Raw genomic sequence first — 27,237 nt, 5'->3', positions numbered from 1 at the left:
AGGATGTCCACTATTCCCACATACTATCTAACATTGTTTGGGGTTATTAGTCAAAGCAATTAGAAAAGAGAGAGAAATTTTGTATACGAAAATGAAAAAACATGAGCTAAAACTATTACCATTTACAGATCATATGATTGTGTTCTTGGGGAGGAAGGGAAACTAAAAACTTACTATAATCAAGAAGAGAATACACTGGAATATAAAATTAATATTGTCTTCATAATATACAACTAACAATGAATTAGGAGGCATATCGAAGCCCCTGTTACAATAAACTAAAAAGATTTCAAAATCTCAAAATACATTTAATAAGAAATTATGCCAAATCTACATGAGAAAAATTTGAAAATACTCCTCAAGAACTTAAAAGCAAACTCAGACAAATGGGAAGCACACTACATTCTTGGATAGAACACTCAACATTATGACTATGTCAATTCTAAAATTTATTTACAAATTTAACATGATTTTAATAAAGATTAAAATAGTTTATTTTTGATTTATTTATTGAAATGAGACAGGCTGATTTAAAAATTATAAGCAAAAACAACTAATTATACCAGGAAACTGAAAAAAGAACGTAATGGAAGGAACTAGCCTTACCAGATATAAAAATACTATAAAGATTCAATAATTAAAACAGTAGTTAAGACACATATTAGGAAAACTACAAATGGACGAAGGATTTAAGTGTAAACAACAAAGCCATGAAAGTGCCTGAAGAGATATGAAGAATTCTTTCAAGACTTTGTGTAGGGAAGCTCTTTCTAACTGATCTGAAATTCCAGCAGCCACAAAAGAACTGATAAATTCAACTACAACTAGAGAACTATTTGTGCATGTCAAAAACCAAAGACCTATGACAAACTGGGGAAATGCATTTGCAATTTGTGTCATAGAGAAAACAGCTCATCTCCTTACCATATAAAGAGCTCCTAGAGATAGAGAGGAAAAATAGCCCAGTAGAGAAATAGGCAAAAGACATAAACAGATAGTTCACCAAAAAAGAAATACAAATGCCCCTTAAATATGTGAAAAGATGCTCAACTTCATCCATAATAAAAAAGGCTAATTAAAACAAAAAGATACTGCCTTTTTCCTATAAGAATGGCAAAATTCAGAAGTTGAACAACACTGCATTGGTGAGGCAATGGAGACACAGGACATTTTACATATTGTTGGTGGGTGTGCAACGAGGTGAAAGCCATATAGAAAGCAATTTGGCAAGATCTTTCAAAACAACACACATGTACTCTCTCTGCTTAATTCTCTCTGATTTTATTTATTCTATTTTATTTTGATCCAGAAATCCCACTTCTGGATATTTATTCTACAGATATATCTATATGCATACAAAATGACATATGTGTGCAAGGTTATTCATTGCAGCATTGTTTGAAAGAGCAAAATATTTGAAAGAACCCAAATGTCCATCTATGCAAGAGCAGTTAACTGAACTATTACATACAAAGGAAGGGTATGCAGTTGTAAAAAAGGATAAGGAAGGTCTCTGTGTATCAATATGGAAAGATGTTCAGGATATATTTGTTTAATTTTTTTTTTAAAAAAGCATAGCTCTATATATATACTATTTATATATACTATATATATACACTATTTTTTGTGCAATAAAGGGGGAATAAAAATATTTATTTGCATTTGCTCATGTCTGCATAAGGGCATACTGAATGCATCCACAATTGAATAAAAATGCTTACCTGTGAGGATCATGAAAAAAATGTGATGAATGGTTAAGGGGTGGGAATGAAAATTCTCTGGCTATATTTTCTTATGTAGTTTTGTTTTTGAGCTATGTATATGCATTATCTTTAAAAATATACTAAACAGAGAGGAATTATAGTCCAATGTCACTTTTGAATCCTGATGCCAAATTATTGAATTATTATACAATAACTGTATAGCTTTCATTATAGAAATCCAAGAATGTTTCAGTATTAGGAAATGTATTAACACATTAGAAGGCCAAAGAAGTCAACAAAGAACACACAAATCCCCAAACCAAAAAACAACCAATATGGTGGTTCTAGATATTTGTTGATATCTAAAAGGCATTTGATTAAAGTAGATATTCCATCCTGATAAAAACTAAGTAGGAATCACTGGATACTTCCTTAACATGATTAAAAAATATTTCTAACCAATAGCCAGCAGCAAACAGCAAAGACATTTCCAGGATAATCAGGAACCAGATAAGTTTCCTTCTATGACCACTTTTATTTAACAGTATTCTGGAATTTCTGCTCAAGACTTTAAGAAAAGCAATGAAGTCTTAAATCAGAAAATCAGAGATAAAATTGCCATATTATTGATATGATTGAGTACCTTGAAAAACAAAGAGAGTTTAAAAATTATTGGGCCTAATAAGATGGGTGGGTAGGAGGTAGATAAGGAGAGCCAGATGGGACTAGAGTAAACTATGTGCTCAGTAACACCTGCTCTGGACTAACTGGCGCCTACCAACAAATAATCAAATGCCAAACTTTCATATTTCCAATTTCCAGAGGATGTCTACTTTGTTCTGCCCAAACGACTTCAGAGGAGAAGAGAAGTGTTTGTTTTGCATAAGATGTGACAAAGTGGAGCACAGAAAACTTTGCACTGGGCTCCACTTTAGTGAAACCATTGACTGGGAAGGTGAAAAAGAGACACTTCAGGCAGAAAAGAGCACAAACTAGAGGAAGATGTGTAATATCTTGGTGTGAGTGGCGACCTACCTACAGGGAGCTCAGTATCACTGGGCATAAAGGGTGAGTCAAGAAGCACAGATGGCCTTTAAAATCCAGACCAACCAAAGGACTTACATGTTATTTTGTAAGAGATACAACCCATTGCAGGGCTTTAAGTGGGATGTAACATGAACAATTCACATTTATGTTGGACTTTTAATAATAATAGCTTCCATGGGAAGTTCTTTTGTTTATATTCCTTGGTTCAATAGTCTTTGAGTAAAAATAACTTTACTACTTCCAGAGAGTAAAAAAATAACAGCAATGGTGGACTCAAGCAGTGCATGCTTAGAGTAGATGGCTGTGTTGGAACACAGCAGACATTCATTAAACATTTGTTGATTGAGTTGACTGTTTCCATGGCGTATATGAGTGAGCTGTCAGAATTACACCCTTTGGAAGAAAAGAGTTCTCTTAAAAAATTACCACCTGATAGGGCATTTTGATAAGCTATAATGATCTTACTTCTGGCAGTAACACGTAATATGAGTCCCATCTATTTTCAATTACCTTCATGTCCAAGTTCTTGGAAAGAGTTTCCAGTGCGGGCACGAATTCTTGAATGGCTTTCTCAATTTGCCGGTACTCTTGCCTGAATAAGTGAATGTCTCCAGAAAGCTTCACAATGCTTGAATCACATCTAATGGCAAGATGGAAATTGGTGTGAGATCAATACCTTTATAACATTTTTAACACTATAGTAGACACCTGCACATTCGTTTGATGGCCAAAGTTCTAAAGTCATTTGAAGAATGAGTTGGTAGATACAGGAGTGTATTCAGGAATCTCTTTCTTCATTTTTCCCTTCTCTTTCTGATGAGAGAGAAACCAGGTTGAATGCATTGGCTCAAACCAGAGCACCAACTTGAAATAGTTTACATGGGGATATTGTGGTAAATTGAGGGAATTTTTACATTTTCAGCTTGATATTAACTTAGTCATAGGAGTTATAGCAAATTTTGATGTTTTGGAAATATACGCTGCTGCCTATGGTTAGGCAAAATTAAAATTTGTTCCTCTTATATATCGTGTTCTAAATCCACTTTCCTCTCTTTATCCTCTTTTCTTGGCCCCCAGACTATCAATTCTCCGTTGGCAAGAAAAGGTGTCCCAGCAAATCAAAATCTTCCAATCCATCTTCTCCAATTTCTCACCCTTTTAGCCTCAAACAAAACTCCTGTTCCTTGAATGGTCTCAGTCAGGCATTGTCATATTAGGACAAAACCAATTCACACTAACATATGAATGAAGGTTTGGTCCATAAAGTTGCATGTGATAATTTAGGGAAGGAATTCTGGTGAGAAGGAGCTAGTGAGGTAAGCCGAAGATTATCTTCCCAGTATGTTAGGAAAGATAACACACAGAACCACACCCCCACAACCGTTACCTGTGACTCTCTTGGAGGAGAGCAGGTTGCACAGTGTATTAATGGTCAGTTTCTGTATACTTTCACATATGCATGAAGGATAGGTTGAAGAGCACTGAAGGACTTTATCTTTTGTATATCTGAGTTATCAAGGATTATTTTGATATTTGTCATTTTATAAAATAACTGTTTTGACTGTCATCAAATAATATTAATTAGGAAATACATTTTCATATTATTATGCTAAGTGATATAAATATTGTTTGCTTTATGATGTCAACATTTTTAGGATCCCAGAATGAATCTTTTAAAGTTTTTGGTGCAAAAGATTTGAGGCAAAGGTGAGTTAAGATGGCAATTTTGCCTGAGCATTTCTTTAAAAAGATACTAAAGGTATCCCTTTAGTATCACCCTTAAAAATGGCTGTAGTGGGGGTGAAGAAGCTGCTGGGAGAAAAAATTAGGAATTAGTCTGATCAAGAATGGGAGCAGGATGGTACGCACAAAATTCCTGATGAAAAGATGTTTTACACCTTTGCATATACAAACTGTCATTGTCAGAATGGCACCTCTATTGTTGGTTAGTTAGAATGTCCTGATGTGAGTCCATATTAAGACCCCCAAAGACTGCTCAGGAGTGGCTGCTGCTACCACCACTTCCTGCCATCTCCCTTCTATCCTTCTTTTGTTTCCCACCCTCAGGGACAGCAGGGTCTGTGCAGTGGAGGCTACTGGTTAAAAATGTGGTTTCTGGTGTCAGATAGACCATGCTTCTGCTACTTCCTAGGTTTATGATCTGGGAAAAGCTTCTTTTTTTTTTTTTGAGACGGAGTCTTGCTCTATCCCCCAGGCTGGAGTGCAGTGGCACAATCTCGGCTCACCGCAAGCTCCCCCTCCCAGGTTCATGCCATTCTCCTGCCTCAGCCTCCCGAGTAGCTAGGACTATAGGCATGCGCCACCACGCCTGGCTAATTTTTTTGTATTTTTAGTAGAGACGGGGTTTCACCGTCTTAGCCGGGATGGTCTCGAGCTCCTGACCTCGTGATCGGCCCGCCTCAGCCTCCCAAAGTGCTGGGATTACAGGCGTGAGCCACCGCGCCCGGCCTGGGACAAGCTTCTTAACGCCTACAGATTTCAGTTTTCCTCATCTGAAAAAAAGGGGAAATGATGCCATGGTCACTGCATACAGTTGTACAACTTGTCTACCACACGACTCCAGGAGTGCCAGAAACACGTGGTTGACAATGCGAATAATGTCTCCTGAGTGCTCAACCTTCAAAACTGTAAGTGGCTGTCCTGAATAGTGTTACTTTGTAGGTTATTTAGGGATGAAAGGAGGTGATGCACGCAAAGCATTTAGCCAGTGCCTGACACAGGGGGAGTACCCACATAAGATTAGCAGCTATGATTTATTTACTCAACTTGAGAGTTGCCGCCTATTCATTTTCACCTCCCCTAACCACCACCCACTAGCCTAATCCCACATGTTGAAGTCAAGGACTGATTCATGGCTTTTCAAAGCTGCACTCTATATTCCAAAAGGAGTTCCTCTGCCTCCTCCTTCTTTAGAATGATTTTATTGTTTCTGTTAAAATAGTACATCACCATTAGAAAAAATTTCATATCATGCCTCAAAGAACAAAGAGGAAAGTTAAGATCTTTCCAAATCCCTTTTAAAAAGTAACATTATTAATATTTGATTATCATTCTGTTCATCATTATACATATATACTTAAAATATATGTGTACATATATATATATATATACATATACACAGAGATAGGAAGAAAACATAATTTAGAATACTGGGATTATATTATATGCATCAACTTTAAAATATTACATTTAATTTTACTTTAACCTAAGAAAAGATAAATGTAGTGAGAAATGAAGAAATTGTTGAGTTTCAGATATGTATTTCTTCACTATGAGAGAGATTTCTTTTCTAAAAAAAAGAAGCTATAAAAAGCTATCATAGATTGGAATTGTTATACTTGTCACAGCTACCATCTCAATACCAACTTTAGATATTATCTGTTGACCATAAGCCAAAAAATGAGAAAATAAATAAGTTTATATACTTGTGCCTTCAACATTTAAAAAAATAATTTGCTAATTTTAAAATGTTAAATTTTATGACATTTGCACTGTGTTCTGTCACTAGAATGTATATGGTTATTTAATGTTCACTTTATATGTAGATTAGATGTTCATTGATAATCCTTTCAAGCCATGATTTCTTTTCTAAGATCCTTATTTTGATTTATTCCATGGTTGGCCAGATTTTGTCATCCAGATTTTAAAAGCAGGGCTCAGGAGTACTAGAATTCTCAAGTTCTTGAGTGCTTGAGAATACCTGACTTCTCTTGTGATTGAAAGGTAACTTAGTTGAGATAACATTTTTTTTCTTTCTTTCAGAACATGATAAACATCAGTCCATTCTTTTCTAGCATTGGTTGAGGTGGAGAAGTCTGAGGTGATGACATTTCTTTCCTTTTTTATGAGACTTGCTTTGTCTACCTGGATGCTCGTTGCAGTCTTTATCCTTATTGTTCAGCAACTTCAACCAGGATATCTTGGTTTCATTGTTCTTATATCATTTTTTCCATGGTCACAGTTTTTCCTTTTAATCTGTAGATTCACATCTGTATTTCAAGAACACTTTCTTCTCTTATAGGCATGATTTTTTTTTTTTTTTTTGAAGAATTCGTTCTGTTTCTTCTTTAGGGCCTTCTATTAGTTCTATATTGGATGAGTTTTCCTTGCCTGTCATATGACAATTTTTCTACAATCATTTTTATATTGAAAAGTAACTATCTCTTTTTATTTGGTGTGGTTTACTCATGTTTTTACTTTTTATAACTCATTATTTTTGGTTGCATTTGTTCTATTTTAGGAGCTTCTAAAGTAGATTAATCTTCATAGTATCTTGACTTTTTCTTTCATCTATCCCTGAGCAATTCCAGTTTATCTATCTCCTTTTGTTATCTGATAGTCTCTTTTGGAGGGAAACGTTTTTATACCTTACTTTTAAAATGATTATTTATTTTATCAAAGTAAAAGATGCCTGTAATTTGAAAGTTAATAGTAACTAATAAGCTAATAATAAACTACAGTGGTTTCTGACCCTTCCTCTCACTGCCTCTCTCAGTTCCTCTCCCTAGTGGCAAGGGCCTGAAGCCTTTTGAAAATTCTGTTGCATAAAGTTACGTTGTTCTCAGCTTATCCTACAACTTGAAAATTGGCTTTCATTCTGCTAAGGCAGTTTTCATGTTTCCATCTGCTTTCTAGGTTCCAAGACTTCTATGCTGATATCCCTGGTCCTTATGGGTTTATATTTTAAAGAGAAAATCTTTTTACTGTAGATTCAGTGGGGCTTTTAGAAGGGCCAAATTACATGTGACTGTTCACAAGTAATCCTTTTTTTTTTTTTTTTTTTTTTTTAATTCTTTGTCTTTTGTTCTTAATTTCTTTGAAACCGGGAGAACTTTTGGCTTGAACTCTTCCTGTGCTTTTCTGGGAAGTTCCTTCATGAAGTGTATTCACTAGTCTTTTGCTTATGTTTTATGTATCTATTATCTGTCTGTCTGTCTATCATCTATCTATCTGTCTTCTGTCTATCTGGGGATGATAGTGGAAGTGATTCATATGCATGACTGCATTCTAACAATAACTATTATGTCTTTGAATGTTTCTGCTACCTGCAGAGGATCAGTGAGTGTGTTTGGTGGCTGGTAGATCACATCCTCTATTCAGGCTTGCAGTATCAAATCTCTCTCCTTCCTCAGCTTGTTGCACTTCAGCCAGTTTCTCTCAGGTATAAGTGGGCAAGGAGGGAGGTCCTAGATGATAGAAATGATAAAGAACACGGTTGCATCTTTGGCTAGACCTCCCGGCTGTTTGGTATTGCTGACCTGAATCTCTAAGGGGACATGTTGTCTTTCTCCGATGACCCACCCGAGCCTCTAAGTAATGCTGCTTGATTCCATTTTGCCAATGCCTCTCAAAATTATGACTGTTGACTAGTGGGAAATCATTATGTTTAAATCTGAGAAGGACTGTATCAGTCCAAATGTCACAATATTTGGTAAGTGTGCTCTGTTTGTGGTCAGTGGTTACAGCAACTTCCATATTATATTAAAGATGGAGTTTTTTGTTTTTCTTCTTTTATTTTTCACTGGCATTGATTTGTCTCAAGTAAGAGGAGTGGAATAAGAGGTTTTTATTCTGCCCTCTCTGACCAGGCCTGTCATAATATCCACATTATTATGTTTCTTTAAAGAACATGATTTTGCTTTTAATCACAAATCAACAAAATTTATCTTTTTTTTTTTTTTTTTTTTTTACCCACATGCAGGTTTGTTCTGGAGTCCTAAAGAGCCAAATGGGGCTAGAGAGTTCGCCTCTGACTGCGGCTACGGATTGTAAGTCATATCCATCCCTAGGGGTGCCCTTCCCATGCTCGCCTTTTCCTTTTTTTGCACTTCACCTGAATCTCTAAGGGGACGTGACCTCTCTCTCTGATGACCCACGCAAGCCTCTACTCTATTAAATAAAGGATGGGTATCAAAAGCAGGCTGGCAACTTTGGGAACCTCATCTCATTGGGAAGACTTACTTTTAAACTGCCATGTATTGCCATGGGAAATAAGGTGTAAAATTCAAATCTCATTGTAGTTATTAAATATTGAGACTGATTTATGGAGCAGTAAAATGTTTGCTAGCAATTATGTTAAAACAATCAACTTAATTTTACTTATGCCAAAATGCTCATTGGAATAGAGTTCCCTCTATGTGGAAAGACAGTAATCAATCTGCCTTAGCTTGTCCATTAGTCATTTGCCTGGCAAAGGCACAGAAAAGAAACAGGAGAGGGAGGGTGAATTTAAGTCTCATGGCCCTTAGCCAAATTCTGTCTCACATTGCCAAATAGATTTCAGAAATTTTCCATAAAAGGGAGACATTTCAAGGAAAAATAAGACCTTGTTCTAAAATCACTGCTTTTGATTGAAGGGGAAGGTAAGCAAAAAGCAAGCAGAGCAAAAAGAATTGCGTATTTTGACATAATTTCATTGATCTCTTAGTTTCTTTGAGATCCATTTGCTATTTTGTCTTGTAAATAAAACACGGTTTACAAAAATAAAATAATTGGTTTGTAAGTGGTTTGCAGAAAGAAATAGTTGGTAGGAGTGTCATCAGCATACCACCAAATTGAACCAAATTATATTTCATTTAAAACATGTTTGAAATTAGCCAGTCATGGTGGCGTGCACCTGTAATCCCAGGCACTCAGGAGGCTGAGGCATGATAATTGTTTGAACCTGGGAGGCAGAGGCTGCAGTGAGCCAAGATCACGCCACTGCACTCCAGCCTGGGTGACAGAGCGAGACTCTGTCTCAAAAAAGAAACAAAGAAACCATGTTTGGTTTTATCTTCTTTGCAAAATCTTGGCACACCTAAATAGGGTTGTGGGTTTGCTGATATTTGTTTTGTTATCTTGTTTCATTACTTACCCAAATGTTATAAAACTTCTTTGGTATTGATAAAATATTAATGAAATAAATATTTCTCTATATTATTTATTTATATGTTAATATACAATATAAATTCACCTGTTTATTCTCTGGACTGGCTGACAGTTATTTTTTTCTTGGATGAGAGTTTTTCAACCATATGTATTATTTCCAAGACGGCATCTTTTATTTTTAACAGAAATGAAGCCACACTCCAGAACTACAGAGTCTTTCCTAAAGCCACTAAGTCGTTTATGTTGTGGGCCAACCAGAAACTTGGGCATCCCTGACACCTCCTCCCTTCCTCCCCTTTGAGCTCCATGCCCATTCCAGCTAATATCCTGATGGCGTCTCATACACAACATGGTGGAAGCCAAACATTTTATTACTCCGTTTCTCTTTCCACTTCCTTGTTATAATTGCTCCTTGTTTCATATTTTCTTCTCTGTGGCATAACATGAGTATTCAACCAGTCTCCAAGCCCAGAAACTTTGGTCATTATCCTTGACCTTCCCCTGCTTAATTCATCCTCCATGTTTATTCATGCAGTAATCCTGTAGATTCTATTTCTCTAATGTCTGTGTTGTCTGTCCCCTACTCTGGGCTTTCATGTCTAGTGCCTTGGTTTAGGCCCTGCCACTTCTCACCTGGATTGGTACAATAGCCTTCCTCTGATCTCCACAACCTTTTTTTGTATTCTACCAATTCACTGCAACTAGAATATCACAAAATATGATATGCCACCCCCTTACTTAAAATCCCCCCATGGTCATTTATAACCTTCTACATAAAGTTCGAACTCTTTACCTTAGCCTACAAGACCCCTCATCCTCCAGGTCTGGACTGCTTCTCTGGCTTCCTGTCCCAACTTTCTCAAAATGCCTACTCCAAAATACCATAACCAAAATGCCATTCTCCCAGGTAGGCCCATGAACATGTCACAGTGATCCTTCCCTCAGTTCCTTTGCACATATTATTCTTCCAGGTAAATTGTCTTTCTCACTTTTCCTTGTCTAGTTAACTGTTATAAATCCTTCAAAACTCAGCTCAAGTGTCACTTCCCCTGGGAAGCCTCTCTTCTGTGTGGGTCTGATTTGGACATTTCCATAGCATCCCAGACTTTTAGTACAGCATTCACTGTATTGGTTATTGATACAGCTTGTTTTTCCTGGTAGACTGTAAACAGCTATAGAAAGGAGACCATGTTGCTGAATTCTAACATTACACGGCCTGGCATAAGATGAGTGCTTAATACATTTTTGTTGAATTAAATGGGTAAATACCCTAAGAGAGCTTCGTCTTAGGTAGTAATTATCTAATTCTTAGGTAGTAATTATCTAATTCCGAGAGGATTAATCAGATGGAGATGGGAGTATTTCAGGAGAGAGGAATGAGGTACTGGCAGAAGATGTAGTGATGGAAAGGTGTCCATAGTCAGCCATTCACAAGTCATCTTTGATGTGTCCGCCAGAGTGGTGCTGCCATTCTCAATACCTACACATATTTGCTGAACTGCATACCATCAATTCTTTTGATTTAGAAATCTTGTACAAAAGATGTTATTCAAAACTTTATCCATTTGGCAGTAAATCCCATTAGACTATTATAATTCTTGTATATTGTAAATGTTTTACTCATTAGCATTTGACACATATGGGGATTTCGTACATGGTTATGAAGGTGCGTCTATGTATGGATGTTGGCATTTGGACGGTTGAGGCTGTAAAGACAGAACTTTGGTCGCTTCCATTGGAATCAAACTGTGTAAGGGGTCTTTACAGAAACTTTGAATCTCACAGCTAGCGTGAGGCATTCAAAGTTCTATGGTACACTTTCTCAAATGCCATCTCATTAGTTTAGCTTAATGTGTAGACAATATCTTTTTTCCACAGCATGGAGCTTGTTTGGGAATGAGAATTCACTGGCCAAGAATTTACTGTTAAACGTTAGTTAACATGCTTCTTCTCACCTGGCTACTCTTCCTCGAAGATCTCCAACTCCTTGTAGGTGTTTGATGTTTATCTCGTGTACTGCAAAGTTAGTTCCTGTGGCCGCCTGATCTCGAGCTCTTATTTGGTCTTCTAAAATCTGTAATTTTGAGTCAAATTTCCCATTAATTTCCCATCACACATGATAAGGAGACATCATTTAAAGCAGGGGTTACCTAAATGAATGCATTTTGTAATTAGGCTGATGGTGTGCATGAGTGAGAGAGTCCTATCTCAGAGAGAAGTGATCTCTGCTAATTTATCTGAGGGAAGCAGCAGTGGTTTGATTCTAGGTGATTATTGCCAAGTGGGAAAGATGTCTCAATAGTGTTTTAAAGGAAGCTAGAAATCCAGATTTTATATGAAATTGCTCAAATTAACAATATTGGCATATTATTCAAGATCTTTTGTAAACCATATATGGACCAAACAGAACATGCATTGTGTTGATATGGTCATGGGTTGCCGTTGGCCATCACTGACATAAAAGCTTTTCACAAAAATGTATTTCACAATTGGTGCCATAAGTTTGGAAAAGGATTTTTTTCAATATTGCATCAGGCAAGATTTTTTATGGATTGAACCAGAACCACAATGAAGTTAACACAGCGCAAGCAAGTCTGAATCAACCTGTTTCATACACAATGAAAAAGAGTTTATCTAGATTTTTTAGAGAATATGAGAGATTTCTGGCTCATTTGTGTCCAGATTTTGTCCATGAGCATTGTTAGTCACGTCTTTATTGTGTTTTGGTGTTCTGGAAATAGAACTGACTTTCTTCTACCACCAGGCTAGTGGTCCCAAGAACCATGGTTTTTAACTTTTTGTACCCATTTATAAGTATTGATTTAAAAAATTAAGAAAAAATTCTGCTTGTCCATAGAAAAAAATTGTATTATACTTGACATTCAAATAAATTCCAATGTAGAGTGAAGACATATAAGAAATTGGTATTTACTAAGAAAAAAAGTGAGAGTTCTGTGTAGGCCTTTGAAAAACACAAATCTGTTACTTGGGGAGACATTCCAGTTTAAGTATTATATTTGACAAAGTCCTAAATTATGTTTAAACTATGGTTATGAATTTTACTAGGAAAGGAAGACTTTTTAATAGCAAATAAATTACAAGAATTTCAAAGACCACGGACAGACTCTTGCTCATTTTTAAACTGGGATTGAGACAACCCAAGAGCAAATGAAGCCTTAATTGAAGATGTAAAAGTGTCAAAAACACTAACTAGAGTTTGGTTTTGTCTTTTTGCATGTATGCAGGTATTTTGTTTTCTGTTTTGGTAAAGACAGTGATGAAAGGAAACTTACTCTACTATATGCTAAAATATTTTCTAAAATAAGGATAAGTAAATCAGTGTAGTAAAGGTATATAGCTACCTGTAACGTCACTGAAGACCTTGGTAAGTGTAGGAAAGGAATATACTCTATATGCAATTCATAAATCAATGGGGGAGTAATTTCACAAGTGGGCTGGGGTCTCTAATTACTCAGAAAATAATTAATTTAGATCCTTACCTCATGTCATATATCATTATAGATTTCAGAAAAAAATAGATCTAAAATATTTTGTAAATTAAGCCATAAAAGTCACAGATAATAGAGGAGATTATTTTGTCTTTGAATGAGGAACTTTCTAGTCTTAGAAGTACAGTAGTCTCCTCTTATCCAAGGGGGATACGTTCTAAGACCCCCAGTGGATGACCAAAACCTCATATAGTACTGAACCCTATATATATTGTTTCTCCCTATACATACATACCTATGATAAAGTTATTTATCAGTAAGAGATTAACAATATCTAAAAATAGAACTATTATAACAATGTACTATAATATCATACACACTGTGGCTGTAACTCTTGTAGCTTGAAGTGCGACAGCAAAACTAGCATGAATTTATTTTTCCTTTGTCACAATTTCATGGATAGAAGATTTGTTCTTACCATAGATTTTAGCAAACTCAGCATACAATTTTTTTTTTTCCTTATTAAGTCTAGAACTTCAACCTTTTCCCTAAAGAAAGCTCTTTACGGCTTCTCCTTGCCATAGTGGAATTGCCAGCATCACTACTTTTGTGCTTTGGGGCATTATTAAGTAAAATAAGGGTTACCTGAACATGAGCACTGTTGATACCTCATCTGAACAGTTGATCTGGTAACCAACAGGCTACTGAGTGACTAATGGGCAGAGAGTATTGACAGTGTGAATGTGCTGGACAAAGGGATGATTCACACCATGGGTGGGATGAAACAGGATGTGCAAAATTTCATCCCGCTACTCAGAACACCACACGATTGAACACTTATGAATTACTTGGTTCTGGGATCTTCCATTTAATATTTCTGTAAACTTTTGAAATCACAGAAAGTGAAACCACAGATGAAGGTGGGAGGACTGCAATAATGAGAGAAATTACAAAGCAAAGTATTTGAATATTTACCTTTGTGTAAAACTTGTAAAGACATTGTAAATACAATTAAGATAGAAAAAGCAAACTGAAAAAACATTTGTAACATATACTATTGCCAAGGGTTTCAGTGATGTACTGCAAGCAGCCTGGAGCTGTATGTGAAAGTGGATTGTATACATCTCTTCTCATCTTTGTGTACAGTGTCATCTTGCTGGTTGTTTGAAATCATAGGAGTATTTACACCATAGAAACAGGCAAATACTACAAACCAGGCTCTCTTTTCCCCTAGAAAAGAACTGATTGTTGATTGTTAAACACTTACTACCATATTACCAGTTATTATTTCTAATATGTAAAATAAAAGAGCTCGTCAAATCAACAAAATTTAAAAGTACTAAAACCCAAAAGATAAATTAACAAAAGACCTAAATCATTAGCAGAAGAAATGAAGCTGTCACTTTATTATTATTAATTTTGTTGTTGTTGTTGTAGAGACAGAGTCTCACTGTCTCAAACTCTTGGCCTCAAGCAATCCTCCCAAGTCAGCCCCCCAAACCACTGGGATCACAGTTGTGAGCCACAGGCACTCAGCCAAAATTGTTACTTTAAATAGTCACTTTAAAAAAGTGGACTCAACACTTTCACTAAGAAAAAAAATCTTATTTCTGTTCCATGAAGTTAGCAAAAATTAAAGTGATAAATTTCAATTCTGGCATAGGTAAAGTGGAAAAAAAGCACTCAAATAATGCTAATGGAAGTGTAAATTAGTATAAACTTTCCGGAAAACAATTTGGCAACATGTATCAAGAGCTTTCACAGTATTCACACCTTAGTAATTCCACTTCTAAGAATAGATACTATGGAAATAATCCAAATGCAGATACACATTTATGCACAAAGATATTTCTTTCTTAAATTATTTTTATTTTGAGACAGGTTCTCCGTCGCCCAGGCTGGAGTGCAGTGGCATGATCATGGCTCACTGCAGCCTTTACCTCTTGGGCTCAGGTAATCCTCCCACCTCAGCCTCCCGAGGAGCTGTGTCTATAGGCGTGCACTACCCTACCCAGCTAATTATTTATTTTTTCTTGTAGAGACAGGGTGCCACTATGTTACCCAGGCTGTTCTCAAACTCCTGGACTCAATTGGTCCTACTGCCTCAGCCCCCCAAAGTGACATTTCGACATTAGGACAATAATTAAGCAAATCATGGTGTATGCACCATGCAAAGAGATTTTAATGAGACATGATAGAGTTTAGGATGAATGTTAGAATAAAAATCATGCTTACAAACATAGTCTCAGCCTCCTAAATGGAATACTTGGAAGGACTAAAGGGAGATTCATCTGGGTATTTGTAGAGATCACCATTTGGTGGTAGAATTGTGAGATATTTTTTCCCCAAGTTTAAACATTTTTTTCCTAAACTTTCAAAATAATTATGATGAACAAGTATTGCTTTTGTAAGTTGAGGGGAAAACCCACAGTAAAACAATGCTATATATAAAATTTTCTTTGAGTTAAAAATAAATTAATTCGAAAACTTGTAATCAACTGCCTTCTTAAAAAAAGGAATCATTTGATTTTTAAAAAGAAACAAGCACTTTGATGCAATTGTGGTAGATTAAAAAAATTTTTTTTTCATTTCATTTAAGGACCTGTGTCAAGCTTTAGCTCACACGTGAATTGATCTTGTTAGCCAACTTGCAAATGGGCTGACCTGGTTAATGAGGTTAGGTTCTTTTAAAATGCTTGAATAGCATCCATTTCTCTATAAAGTGCTTATAGTTATTTACTAAAGGTAGCTGAATGGTTTCTTCTTCATAATGTTTTAACTATGTTATCTACAGCCTTTAAAATATTTTCTAGTTCAATTTTCCACAAACTCAATCCAGTCCTTTTCATTTTCCTATATATGCCAAACCCTTAATAGGATTGTAGGTATTTTGAGATTTTTGTCTTTGTCTTTTGGAAAATGTTTTGGATTTGTCTTTTTTCAGAGAGCTAATCTAAGATAGTCAATTATTACAGAAAAATAAACTGTTTACCAGATTTCTAGAGATTTGAAAGAAAGACTTTCTCCTTATTGCTAATAGTATTTTACTGGGGTATAATATGTATTGAATGCACAAGTCAAAGTGTACATCTGGGCGGATCTTGACTCAATGTAATGTAATCAACCATATAACAATCCAGATCAAAATATAGAATATTCTTAGAAACAGTTCAATGTTTCTAAGAATGTTGTTGGCTTTTTCAATTACCAAGAAGTTTTGACTCCTAAATTGGAATCTTATTTTAGCACTATGCTGTACTTACTTGATTTTCTAGTCATTTCAAAAGGCACAGGGCTGCTTGCCTCTTGTCACTTTCATGATACTTCATTATGCATGGAAATACCTTTAATCACTTTGAGAGTGGCATTGACCTTTGAAGCACTGAGGTCAATTCAAAATGTGCTAAATACCAATAAAGTGCTTTTTAAAAGTTCACTGAGAGTTTTAACTTTTCACACCGCCTCAGGTACATTATGGGGTCTGCTAAACCCTGCAGATGGAAAATAAATTAATCAATATCCTTGCCCTTAAGAACAAATTCATAAAGAAGTAATTGCTGGTTCAATCCCATAATTTTAATAAAATCCAGTATTCTCTTTGATAGTAGAAAAGGACAAGTATCGTGAGACTGCATTGCTGTCAATTCTCATGATAACTCCACAAGTTTTGTGCCAGTTTCCTAAAGTACACTATCTGTAGCCCTTGCATGAAAATTGTTAACCCAGATTCATCATGTACATTTGCACCCTAGCAACTCTCAAAGACCTCTTATACAAGCATGTTTCTCTTGATTTAGACAAAGAATTTTCTTTTTTTGATGAGAAACTCTATTTTTACTCTAATGCCTTAAAATTAATTAATTTATTCATTCATCAATTTAAGGAATATTTAGAGTGCTGACTACAACACCACTGTTGTCTGGTATGGGATATGGGATTTAGCATGAAGAAAACAAACTCTTTGACTTTATAGAGATTATATCTTAGAAAGAGAAAACAAACAGGAATCAAATATAGACCATGGTAGTTTGCAATGAGTGCTATGTGACAAAAAAAATAAAGTAGGCTTTAAGGGAGATTGAAACCATGTGGGTAGAGGTGCTATTTTATAAAATGTCATGCAAATCCTCTGTTACGAGGCTATATTTGAACAGAAACCTGAAGGAATGAAGAACGTTGCATAGGAATATCTAGGGGAAGATGATCCAGCCAGAGTGAATTGTGAGTGCAAAGACCCCAAGGCCAGAATGTGTTTGGAATGTCCTAGGAACAGCTGGGAGGCCAGTGTGGCCAGAGTGAAGGAAAGAAGGGTAGAAGATGGGGCCAGAGAAATTGCTGGCATCAGATTGCAATGGCTATACAATGGAGCATTACTGATGTGCATTATGAAAACCTCTATTTGAAGTTATTGCACTAATAGAATCTTGGAGATTTAGGCTAACATAAGCATCTTAGCACAATGTCTGACATAATGTCTTTGTTGTCACAAAATAAATATACAGTAAATATTTTTTGAATAGAAGTTCCTTCTACTTTTTGGCATAAATGAACAGCTGAAAAATTAAACTGTTTCCCTCTTAGACCACTAAAATGTGATCATCTAAACTTAAGCAATAGTGATATATTTCTGCACTTGAAAAATGACACTGATGGTTGATAATCTTTATCAAGCAATGCTGCCAAAATACAAAACAAAAACAAAATAAAACAAGAGAACTACCTCAATATTTTGGCTGAGTTTTTTGACGATGCTGGTGATGGTCTGGATGTGGCTTTCCAGTAACTTCCTGGCGAGCGATTCCTCTTTTCGAAAGCCATGGGTCCCCTGCAGGCAAGCAGAGATGTCCTCCTTGATGCGGAAGGCTTGTTCAAGAAGGAAAGCTATGGTACGCTCCTGGTTGTTCAGTCTGTCTTCTAGCTGACCTCTCTGGGTGTTTGGAATGATGGGGAGAAAAGGATGACTCCTGATCAGAAAAAGGAAAAGGAAACACCAGGGCATTACAAGAATGAGCTGGAGGAGCCAGGAACCAGAACTAGAATCCTCACTTCTGATCCTTTATTTTTGCCCTGTGAGAAGTTTGATAGGATTTTAAGCACTTGCCATGGTTAGAATTTGGTGAAGGTCTCATCTAAGAAGCAGATGCACTTTTCATGCTTCAAGCCAATTGGTGGTAGTTAGGAGTGGGTAGAGGGATTCATGAAAGAAGATGTTAGAAGCCTTCTTCCAAGACTGATGCCTTTATATACCCCTTATGAAAATTCTACTGTAACGTAGAAAAAATTAAGTTTTTATAACTATAAAGATGCAAAAGTGACTGTGTTAGAGAGTTTTCCAAGGTGTGAGTCCTGGAATAGGAGTCAGGAGGATAGGCCCCCACAAAAGAATTCTATGATCAAATACACTTAGAAAACCTTGCATATGATGTCTCTCCCTTAGAGATTCACATTGTACATTTTCATATTGTCTAACAGAATTCTAATTTCATAGTTAGGGAAATTAGTTCATGAATGGTACCAATCATAATCCCAAAAGACATAATCTCAAACATTGAAATTCCTAAAGTTTAAAATCCCTTGACTGGATTAAGGGATACCTAGAACCTGGTGAAGCAGTGTATCTTGTGAGGGTGTTTCCAGAGATTAGTATGTGAGTCTGAGTGCACAACGTGAGAAAGACTTACCCTCAATGTTTTGAGTGTTTCGAAAATCATAGAAAAAGTAAAAACACAGGTGAAAAATACAACAAATGTCCCCTGCCAAATGATTCAATCATGTATGACTTCTGCCCCTTCACACATAGTGCCATGCTTGCCTTCAAAAAACACTCTTCATCAGAGAATAAAAAGAATTCCACAAGGTGAGCAACATTCTGAACCAAAGCTGCTTGCTGATATAGAGGTTCCTCCAGTGTTCTGAAACTCATTGAGTGATGAGATATTCTTAGTTAGGGATTTGACTGTCAAAGAAGATAGACTTCCGATATTTGCCACTAAATCTAACACAGACAAACTAGTGCATGCTTCACTTTGGCTGAGGAATGACACTTTCAAAATCGTCCCCATCTTTCTTATCAACTGTATGCCATCATGCCCCAGTTGGATCCAAACATTCTTGAACTTACCTGCTTCTTTGTATATTAATGACTGGAAAAAGTGAAGCACTTTATAAACATTTATTTGAAGATTTGGTGGACTTCGCAGAAGAAAATGGATTTTAGTAGAATCCCCAAACCATGACAGATTTGGAATTAAGTCCCATCAAGGCTTCTAAAAGTGAATCTCAAGGTGTCATCAATAAAATTTGTTTTTGTCATTCAGCCCAATGCATATGGTGAAAAATTCAGACAAGTGAATTGGCCACCCCATATGGTTTAAAAATATTTCATTTGTTTGCAGTGGCATTCCTCCCAGCTAATGACATTTTAGGAAATTTTAATGAATTAAAGCCACATTTGCCTGAAGAAGCCAACAAAGTTACCAACTGGTTCAAATATAATTATGCACACAGTAAGATAAGAAGATACACAATAGTGTGACTATTTGATTATCAGTATTGCTTCTGCATATGAGTGCACGTGGAATGAATTTCTGTGTACCCAAAACAGCATAGAAAAATTATGCAAAGATGGAAATATTTAATAGAGAATGCTCATGTTGGTGTATGTCGAATCATAGAAGAATTTCAAAAAGAGCAGTGCTATGTGGAAAATGAATGAAATGTGAACATATTCTCTGACGAGAGTCATGTCTTAAAAGAAAAAAAAAAGCAGCAATTCATTGCCATGCAAGACTTCAAAATATGACTGTGAATGTTGGCCAGCTCTAATGGACTACCTCCATGCAATTGCCCATAATGTATCCTTGTAATATACTTTTTCAAATGTTGAATTTTCTTTCTAGTTCTTTCCCACTATCTTAAATTGTCAGCATTGTTATTATTACTTTTCACAATTTGCTATACTATGTATTTCATCTTCACATCATTTGCAATACTGGAGTATAAATTGTATAAAGACTTTCAGAAAGTTCTAATTTGTTTTATGCATATTTTGTCAATTTGACTCCACAAAAGTGCGTTATCACAACATTGACTTTGTGTGTAAGCATTGTGTATGTAAAAATGTTGAAACTTCCCCAATAAATGAAGAGATGTCCTTTTTTGTACAACTGCATTTGTGAAAGATGAAATTTCTCAAGATCTCAGCTCTTTGTGCAATTGCATATGCCGTAGTGACTCATTGAAGTTTTGGATCAATCTTATCAAACGACTTAGGTTATCATCATGGTGTTGCAGACGACTACAGTTATAAAGCTGGTTGCATAAAATTACCATCCATAGTGTTATGCATTTATACATTTTGAATTTTGACTTATTTCTTTATGAATATGGTTCATCCACTTATAACATTATACCCATATGACTGTTGTTAGTATACCTGTATGTTCATGCTTGTAAAAATACAAATGTTACTATTGCCTATTTTATTATGTAAAGTGGCCTGTGAAATGCTCTGTCATGTTTTTATATGCTTCCAAAATAAATCTCCTTTTATAAATGTGAAGAAATGTCTTTTAAATTATTTTTTCCAGAATTATATTTTGGGGATTTTGATCTTTTTGGGATTTCTACACTTGGTATTATGACATTCAGGATTGTGTTTTTTTGGGATTATCAAACCCATTAATGGAATAGTTAACTGGTCCTAGGTCATCCAAAGCCCATGTGTTAAAACACTTGCTTATATAGTCCCCAAATACAGGTTATTTCCAAAGCCCTTATGTGTACTGATTTCTGACCCTATACCAAGTCACATTTTTTATACATGAACATGACAACATTCCTTCAAATCTATATAACTGAGTGAGAGGTTTACTTTAAATTTGTCTTTAACGCTATTAAATTTCTTGGGGATTTCTTACTATCCTATGACCCAGTAGAAGGGGCTGCGGGTTTTCTCTTTTTAATCTTACCTGCTTAGTACATTGAATTTCTGCACAAATTTTTATTTGAAGAAATGTTTCAATGTCCCAGAACTATTTATTTGGTAGAGCCAGGATTAGCTCTAGGTCACCTGTAACTTAGCCTATGATGTTTTCCATGTTGCCGCCTCTGAATGGTAGCAAATTATGTTGTGAATATCACTGGAAAGATAAGTCAGCCTTAAGGAAAAGGAGATTTGGCCTTTGTTAGGGCCTGGAAATAAAATGATGAATAAGCCAGATAAAGCCCCTGCCCTCTTGGAAATTTATATTTGTACCTATATACTTATGTAGATGTATAGATATATAGTATATATCTTTTAAAAATGACTACTATATATGCTGGATCATAAAAAGCCAAGGCCAAATAATTCATGCTTGTTCCCATTGCATGAGCCAAAATAACTATTTGCTTTAGGCCAATAGTGACAAATTTTCTTGGAAGTGAAAATGTCCTCGGGACAGCAGATTTTAGGGCCAGATTGTGAACATTAGCATTTTCTGGACTGCAGGTTTCAGCTGGGGTTATGTTTAGCTGTGTTTATCAGAAATCCAGAGAGAGTGACTGAAGCAAGTAGGGTTTGTTTGGCTCAAGTAACAAGAAGTGGAAAGGTAGAGCAGCTGACTGAGGAAGTCATCAGGTGCCCAGCTCCTTCCGGCTTCCTGGCCCACTCATAGTGTGTGACCTTTACCCTCAGGTCTCAAGGTTGTTGTTCCACCTTGAACTATTGTGTCCCCATTCCCAATAGAAAAGACAGAAGGCAAAATGTAAAATAAAATGTGTGCATCTGTTGAGTTTGTCCCCACCCGTCCTTTTTTAAATAGAGACAGCCTTTCTAAAAGACTCACTATGACACTTTTGTCTATATTTCATTGGCTAAAGCTATGTCATATAGCCACCTCTTATACCTTATTTTGTTTTGTTTTTTGAACTGGGTACATTGTAGCCTTAAACAAAATTGGGACTTTTATTAGCAAAGAGGAGGGAGAAAACGTCTACTGGATTGACTACTGGTGGTATTTGCCATATGCAATTTTCCTCCTTTTTACCTCCAATTTGATATCAAGTATCTCTGCCAAAGGAATTTAAAAAATAAGAAGTTTGTTTCTTCCCTGTTGGTTGTTTGCTTTCTGAGGATTAATCTGTAGCTAAGTTTTTTTGGGCAATGCCAGAAGCTGGCTAAAGTTTGGCCACAGACATAATTTTATTACCCTAGTGATGGATGGTTGCTCACAAGGATCAGTGTGTGCGGATGGCAAGGCTTCAACTGCCCAGTGAAGGTCAGCAGAATCTGGCTGGCTTATAAAAGAAGAAGAGGGGCTCATGCTATGCAGATAAATAAAATATAGAAATATATTACTTCTTTTTAATTTAGTAGCTCTGTAATTTCATCTTTATAAAACTGCTCAAAAGAAATATAATGTAAACCTTATAGACAATTTTAAACTTTCTGATAGCCACATTAAGAAAAATTTTTAAAAAACTGATGACAGGCCAGGCATGGTGGCTCACACCTGTAATCCCAGCAGTTTGGGAGGCTGAGGTGGGCAGATCACTTGAGGTCAGGAATTTGAGACCAGCCTGGCCAACATGGTGAAACCCCATCTCTACTAAAAATAGAAAAGTTAGCCGGATGTGGTGGCACACGCTTGTAGTCCCAGCCGCTCGGGAGGCAGAGGCACAAGAATCACTTGAACTCGCAAGGTGGAGGTTGCAGTGAGCCGAGATTGAGGTACTGCACTCCAGCCTGGGTGACAGAGCGAGACTCCATCTCAGAAAACAAAATAAAACAAAACAAAAACTGATAACGTTAATTTTAACAATATAATTTATTTAAACCATTATATCTAAAACGTCATTGTAACATGTAATCAATGTGAACTTTTTAATGGAATATTTTACATTCTTTTTAAAGATAAGTCTGAAGTCCAGTGTGTATTATACACTTATAGCACAACTCCTCAATTTGGACTAGCCACATTTCAAGTGCTCAACAGGCACATGTGGCCAGGGGCTACTGTTTGGGATAACATAATTCTAGAACCTGAGAATCAGAAAGAGGGAAGAAAACGTCGCTGAGCAGTCAAAAACATTACCACCGTGTCCATACACTACTCCTGCACTTTATAAATAGTTATGGCTAGTATCTTTGAGCATTTAATACAAGCCAGACCTTGTGGCTAGCACTTGAAATGAGTCATCTATTGAATCTTCATGATAACACCATGGAGGCTCTATTAATATTACCCTGTTTTTAACGATAATAAAACTGAGGCTTAGAAAGATTGAATAACTTTTGTCCGAGTTTACCCAGCTAACAGCAGTGGACCAGTATTCAAGCCTAGGCAGTCTGAAGTTCATACTACATTACATGCAGAGAAGAGGTCCCCTCCAAACTCTGCCTCCAAATCATCCCTGGAATGTGCTTCCTCCTCAATTTACCCACTATTCTAACAAACCAAGTTGGATGATTTCCGGGTCCATACAAATGTAATACCTGATAATTCTATGTTGAGGAGAGGGCTGCCTACTAATAGATGAAAGAAATCACAGATTAAAGGCAAAGATGAGCAAAAGAGTCAGAAGTTCAACGAAAAGTAAACAAAGTAAATTAGAAATGGGAAAAGACAAAGGCCAGGGCTATTTCATGTACAGGCAAAGAAACTTAAAAATCCTGATACCCTCTCTTGGCATTAATATATTACTCCTTCCCTTCACTGATCAGCTTCTTGAAGAAGCAAGCTAGTTTTGTTGTGCCTTTCAATATGTGTGGTTTGCTCCTCACCCTATGATAATCAGATTCTTCTCTTTCTCTCTCTTCCTCCCTCCTTCCCTCCTCTCTCTCTCTCTCTCTCTCTCTCTCTCTCTCTCTCTCTCATTTTGGGGGAAGCCAACTGCCATATTGAATAGCCCTGTGGAGAGGTCCACATGGTGAGGAACTGAAAACTCCTGACAACAGCCAGCAAGAGTCTGGGGTGTCGACCAAGAGCTATATGAGTGAACCATCCTAGAATTCCTGATCCTGAGAAACTGAGATAAATATTCGCTGTTTTATGCCGCTGAGTTTTGAGATACTTTGCTACACAGCAATGGATAACTAACATGGACAGTAATCTACATGAAAAAATGAGGAAGGTCTGAGACTCAGATGGTGATCTTGGACATAAAGAAGGAGAATACATGTTACAGATATTATAAACCTAGAAGTTGTAGAACTTTGAGATAGATTAGAAATGAGCCTGAAGGAGGGAGAGATTCTGATGTTTTGGATTTGAGCTTAATGTATGATGCCACTTTTCATGAAGACTGAAAATTCAAACAAAAAAACAGTTAGGTTTTGGGGGAAGAAAACAAATTTGAGATTTTGTATATGGCATCTCTCTAGAGATGTCCCTTGAACAGTCTGAAATGTGTCTGAAGATAGAGATTTGGATGTTATCAGAGAAGTAAATGGTGGTTGAAGACTTAGGTGAAGAAAATGAGATTGCCTGAGCTGGCAGGTGTGCGTGTGTGTGTGTGCGTGTGTGTGTGTGTGTGTGTGTGTGTGTGTAAAAGAGAACAGTCATTTTTGGAATCACTCAGGTAGCTTTCAATGGTGGTTGAAGACTTAGGTGAAGAAAATGAGATTGCCTGAGCTGGCAGATGTGCGTGTGTGTGTGTGCGTGCGTGTGTGTGTGTGTGTGTGTAAAAGAGAACAGGCATTTTTGGAATCACTCAGGTAGCTTTCAAAAGGAAGAGTTGCACCACCACTGCTCACCTTGGCTCCTACCCCATCCCACATACTACAACTGTCTGGTGGGGTAGGGGCCTAGGACCTGAGAAATGATGGGGGATTCTGTGGGACTCACAGAGCAGACTTTGGTCCCATGGAAAATATTGCCATCCCCCATGCCCAGGGGTCCTGTTGTCTCTGCAGAGCCAGCACACCTCTGCTTGGCTCTGGCTGGGTCTTCAGAGGACTCATTCAGCTTCAGTCTCCTGGGAAAATAAAGCTTTCAGCAAGCAATACAGAATTGAGAGTTAGTGAGAACATGGGAGCTAAAGTAAATTGGCCCCAGAGGGATATGACAGCTCATGTGAGACAAAGTGCAGAAAGAAAGGAAATGAGTTAGACAGTTATTCAGAGGTTAAAAAAAATCCCGGGCTGACTATGGTTTTGACAAAAATGTTGAATAAATGTGGCTTCCCATCCTCTCTCCCTTACAAAATCCTGAAGGACTTGGAGAAAGTGAAAAACCCCTGGGGTGGTGGGGGCTATTTTAAACTGGTGCATGTGTGGGTGGTGCTGTGGATGCCGTGATGTGCCACCCAGCTCCCCGTTCAGGAAGGAAGGACTTCTACCCCCCAACTGTTGGGAGTGCTGCCAGCTGGCAGACTTCAGCTGTTAGCTTTCTCTGAGAACTGCCTTGTCAAGGTCATGCCCACTTTCTGGGGCAGCTTTATTCAGTGATTGGACAGTGTGTGTGTATAAAGGCCTGGCATGCTTGGTCTAACTCTGGACAACTTTGAAGGGCTGTCCCAGCTCCAGAGCTTCCTGTGAAGTTGGTTGAAGTCTTCTTTGGCTCAACTGTTGGAGCCATGGTACCTAATATATATAAAATCCATATATAACTAATTGAAGTTAGTTGGCTCAACTCACTTCATATAGTTCAACTATTCCTTCTGTTCAGTTCCATTCCTTTCCCTTCCCTTCCACAGGTGTTGATCCCAGTGTGCTCTGTAATAAGCCTTCTATTCGCCAATCTCCATCTCAGAGTCTGTTCCCTGGGCAACCCAACCTGAATCAGATGGCTGCGTTGGCCTGGGACAAGAGACAGCTTGGGAGGGCTGTGGGAAGATAAAATAGGGAAAGGGAACAACATAAGTCTGCTCTTCTTCTCTATTTCCTTGGGACCAGTTGTTCTGACTCCTGTGAAATGTTAAACTATTCTAGGTGTCCTCTAAAGAAAGATTAGGCAGGGCAGAAGGACTGTGTTGGTAAGGAGTTAGAGCAGTAACAATAACAAGAAACTTGGGGAACAATTGACTTTGGGGAGTTGCTGCCACCTTGTTTCACTTCTAAATGTCCACAGGGTGGGAAAGCAAGTGTTCTCCTAAACCTGCTTCTTCCTGGGGAGCAAAAGGTGAAGACCTGACAGGAGAAGTTATTTTGTGGAATAGGGAGTGGTTTTCTGGTGCCTGGGGCTCATCCACACCCCACCCCTGGACTCACTGGAGCTGACAAGGCTCCATTGGAGACCAGGATCTGGCTGAAATGCCCAGGGGAAATGAGTTCAAAGGCCAGATTAACAGGACTTTTGAGGAGCACAGCCTTTTTAAAAGTAATTAACCTACAAATAAACAACCTAGTAGATTACAGATTCCCATAGAAGAGAAATATTAAAATGTACACAATAAATTTCTAAAAGGCTATTAAACATATTAAGAGAGAAGACAACAGAAGATATTAGTAAAATAAGAAAAACTAGAAAACGTAAAAAGTAAGTAGAACCATTAGGTATGGAAAATATAATTGAAATAAAAAATAAAAGGTAGGATAAATATAACAGAAAAAATAGCTAAAGAATGAATTAGTGATTTGGAAGACCAGACTGAGGAAATTTACCAGACAGAACAAGGAATGGTCACACAACTTGGAGATTCAGGGTCACGATTTGAAACTCACAGATTCCAAAATCAAATGTTAACATTAGCTCCCACATTTTCTCATCATTCCAACAATAAGCAGGGGACATTAATGCTAGTCATGTGACCTAATAGGGTAGCTGCAGAAATAACACCCAGCAGTATTCTTAGGCTCCAAACCCACAGTTATTTTAGTTCTTTCTTCCTTTCTTGATCCTGGTCACCATTATCTTTTCCACTTTTCCTCCTAACAAATAGCACATCCTCCATACAGCAGCTAGAGTGGTCTTTCTAAAGTGTAAATGGTGGCCCTTGACTACTTAAAACCTTCCTATGGCTTATCCATTCTCTCAGAATAAAATCTTATCTCTCCTTTCTAACCTCATTTCCTCCCATTCTTCCCTCCATTTATCTCATTCAACCACATAGGCCTTCTCTCATAATACCCCATTTTATCTTCTCGAAAGCATTTGTCATTATCTAAAATTATCTTATTTACTTGTTTCTGTTTATTGTCTATCCTCCATCACTAGAATGAGAGC

General features: G+C 37.0%; 1 protein-coding gene across 1 annotated transcript in view; it reads right to left on the bottom strand.

Moving 5' to 3' along the window:
- The window catches only part of FAM81B (family with sequence similarity 81 member B), a 59,144-nt gene that overhangs the window by 18,498 nt on the left and 13,409 nt on the right, over positions 1–27,237 (bottom strand). Inside the window, exons 4-6 of the mRNA XM_019026163.2 lie at positions 17,811–18,054; positions 11,597–11,715; positions 3,261–3,390 (exon numbers count right to left, since the gene is read on the bottom strand). Coding sequence (XP_018881708.2) covers positions 3,261–3,390; positions 11,597–11,715; positions 17,811–18,054 — 493 coding nt within the window. The remainder of the gene's footprint in view (positions 1–3,260; positions 3,391–11,596; positions 11,716–17,810; positions 18,055–27,237) is intronic.

This window comes from Gorilla gorilla, chromosome 4 (assembly GCF_029281585.2).
Source record: "Gorilla gorilla gorilla isolate KB3781 chromosome 4, NHGRI_mGorGor1-v2.1_pri, whole genome shotgun sequence".
NCBI lineage: Eukaryota > Metazoa > Chordata > Mammalia > Primates > Hominidae > Gorilla > Gorilla gorilla.
This window is presented reverse-complemented; position numbering and strand designations above follow the sequence as displayed.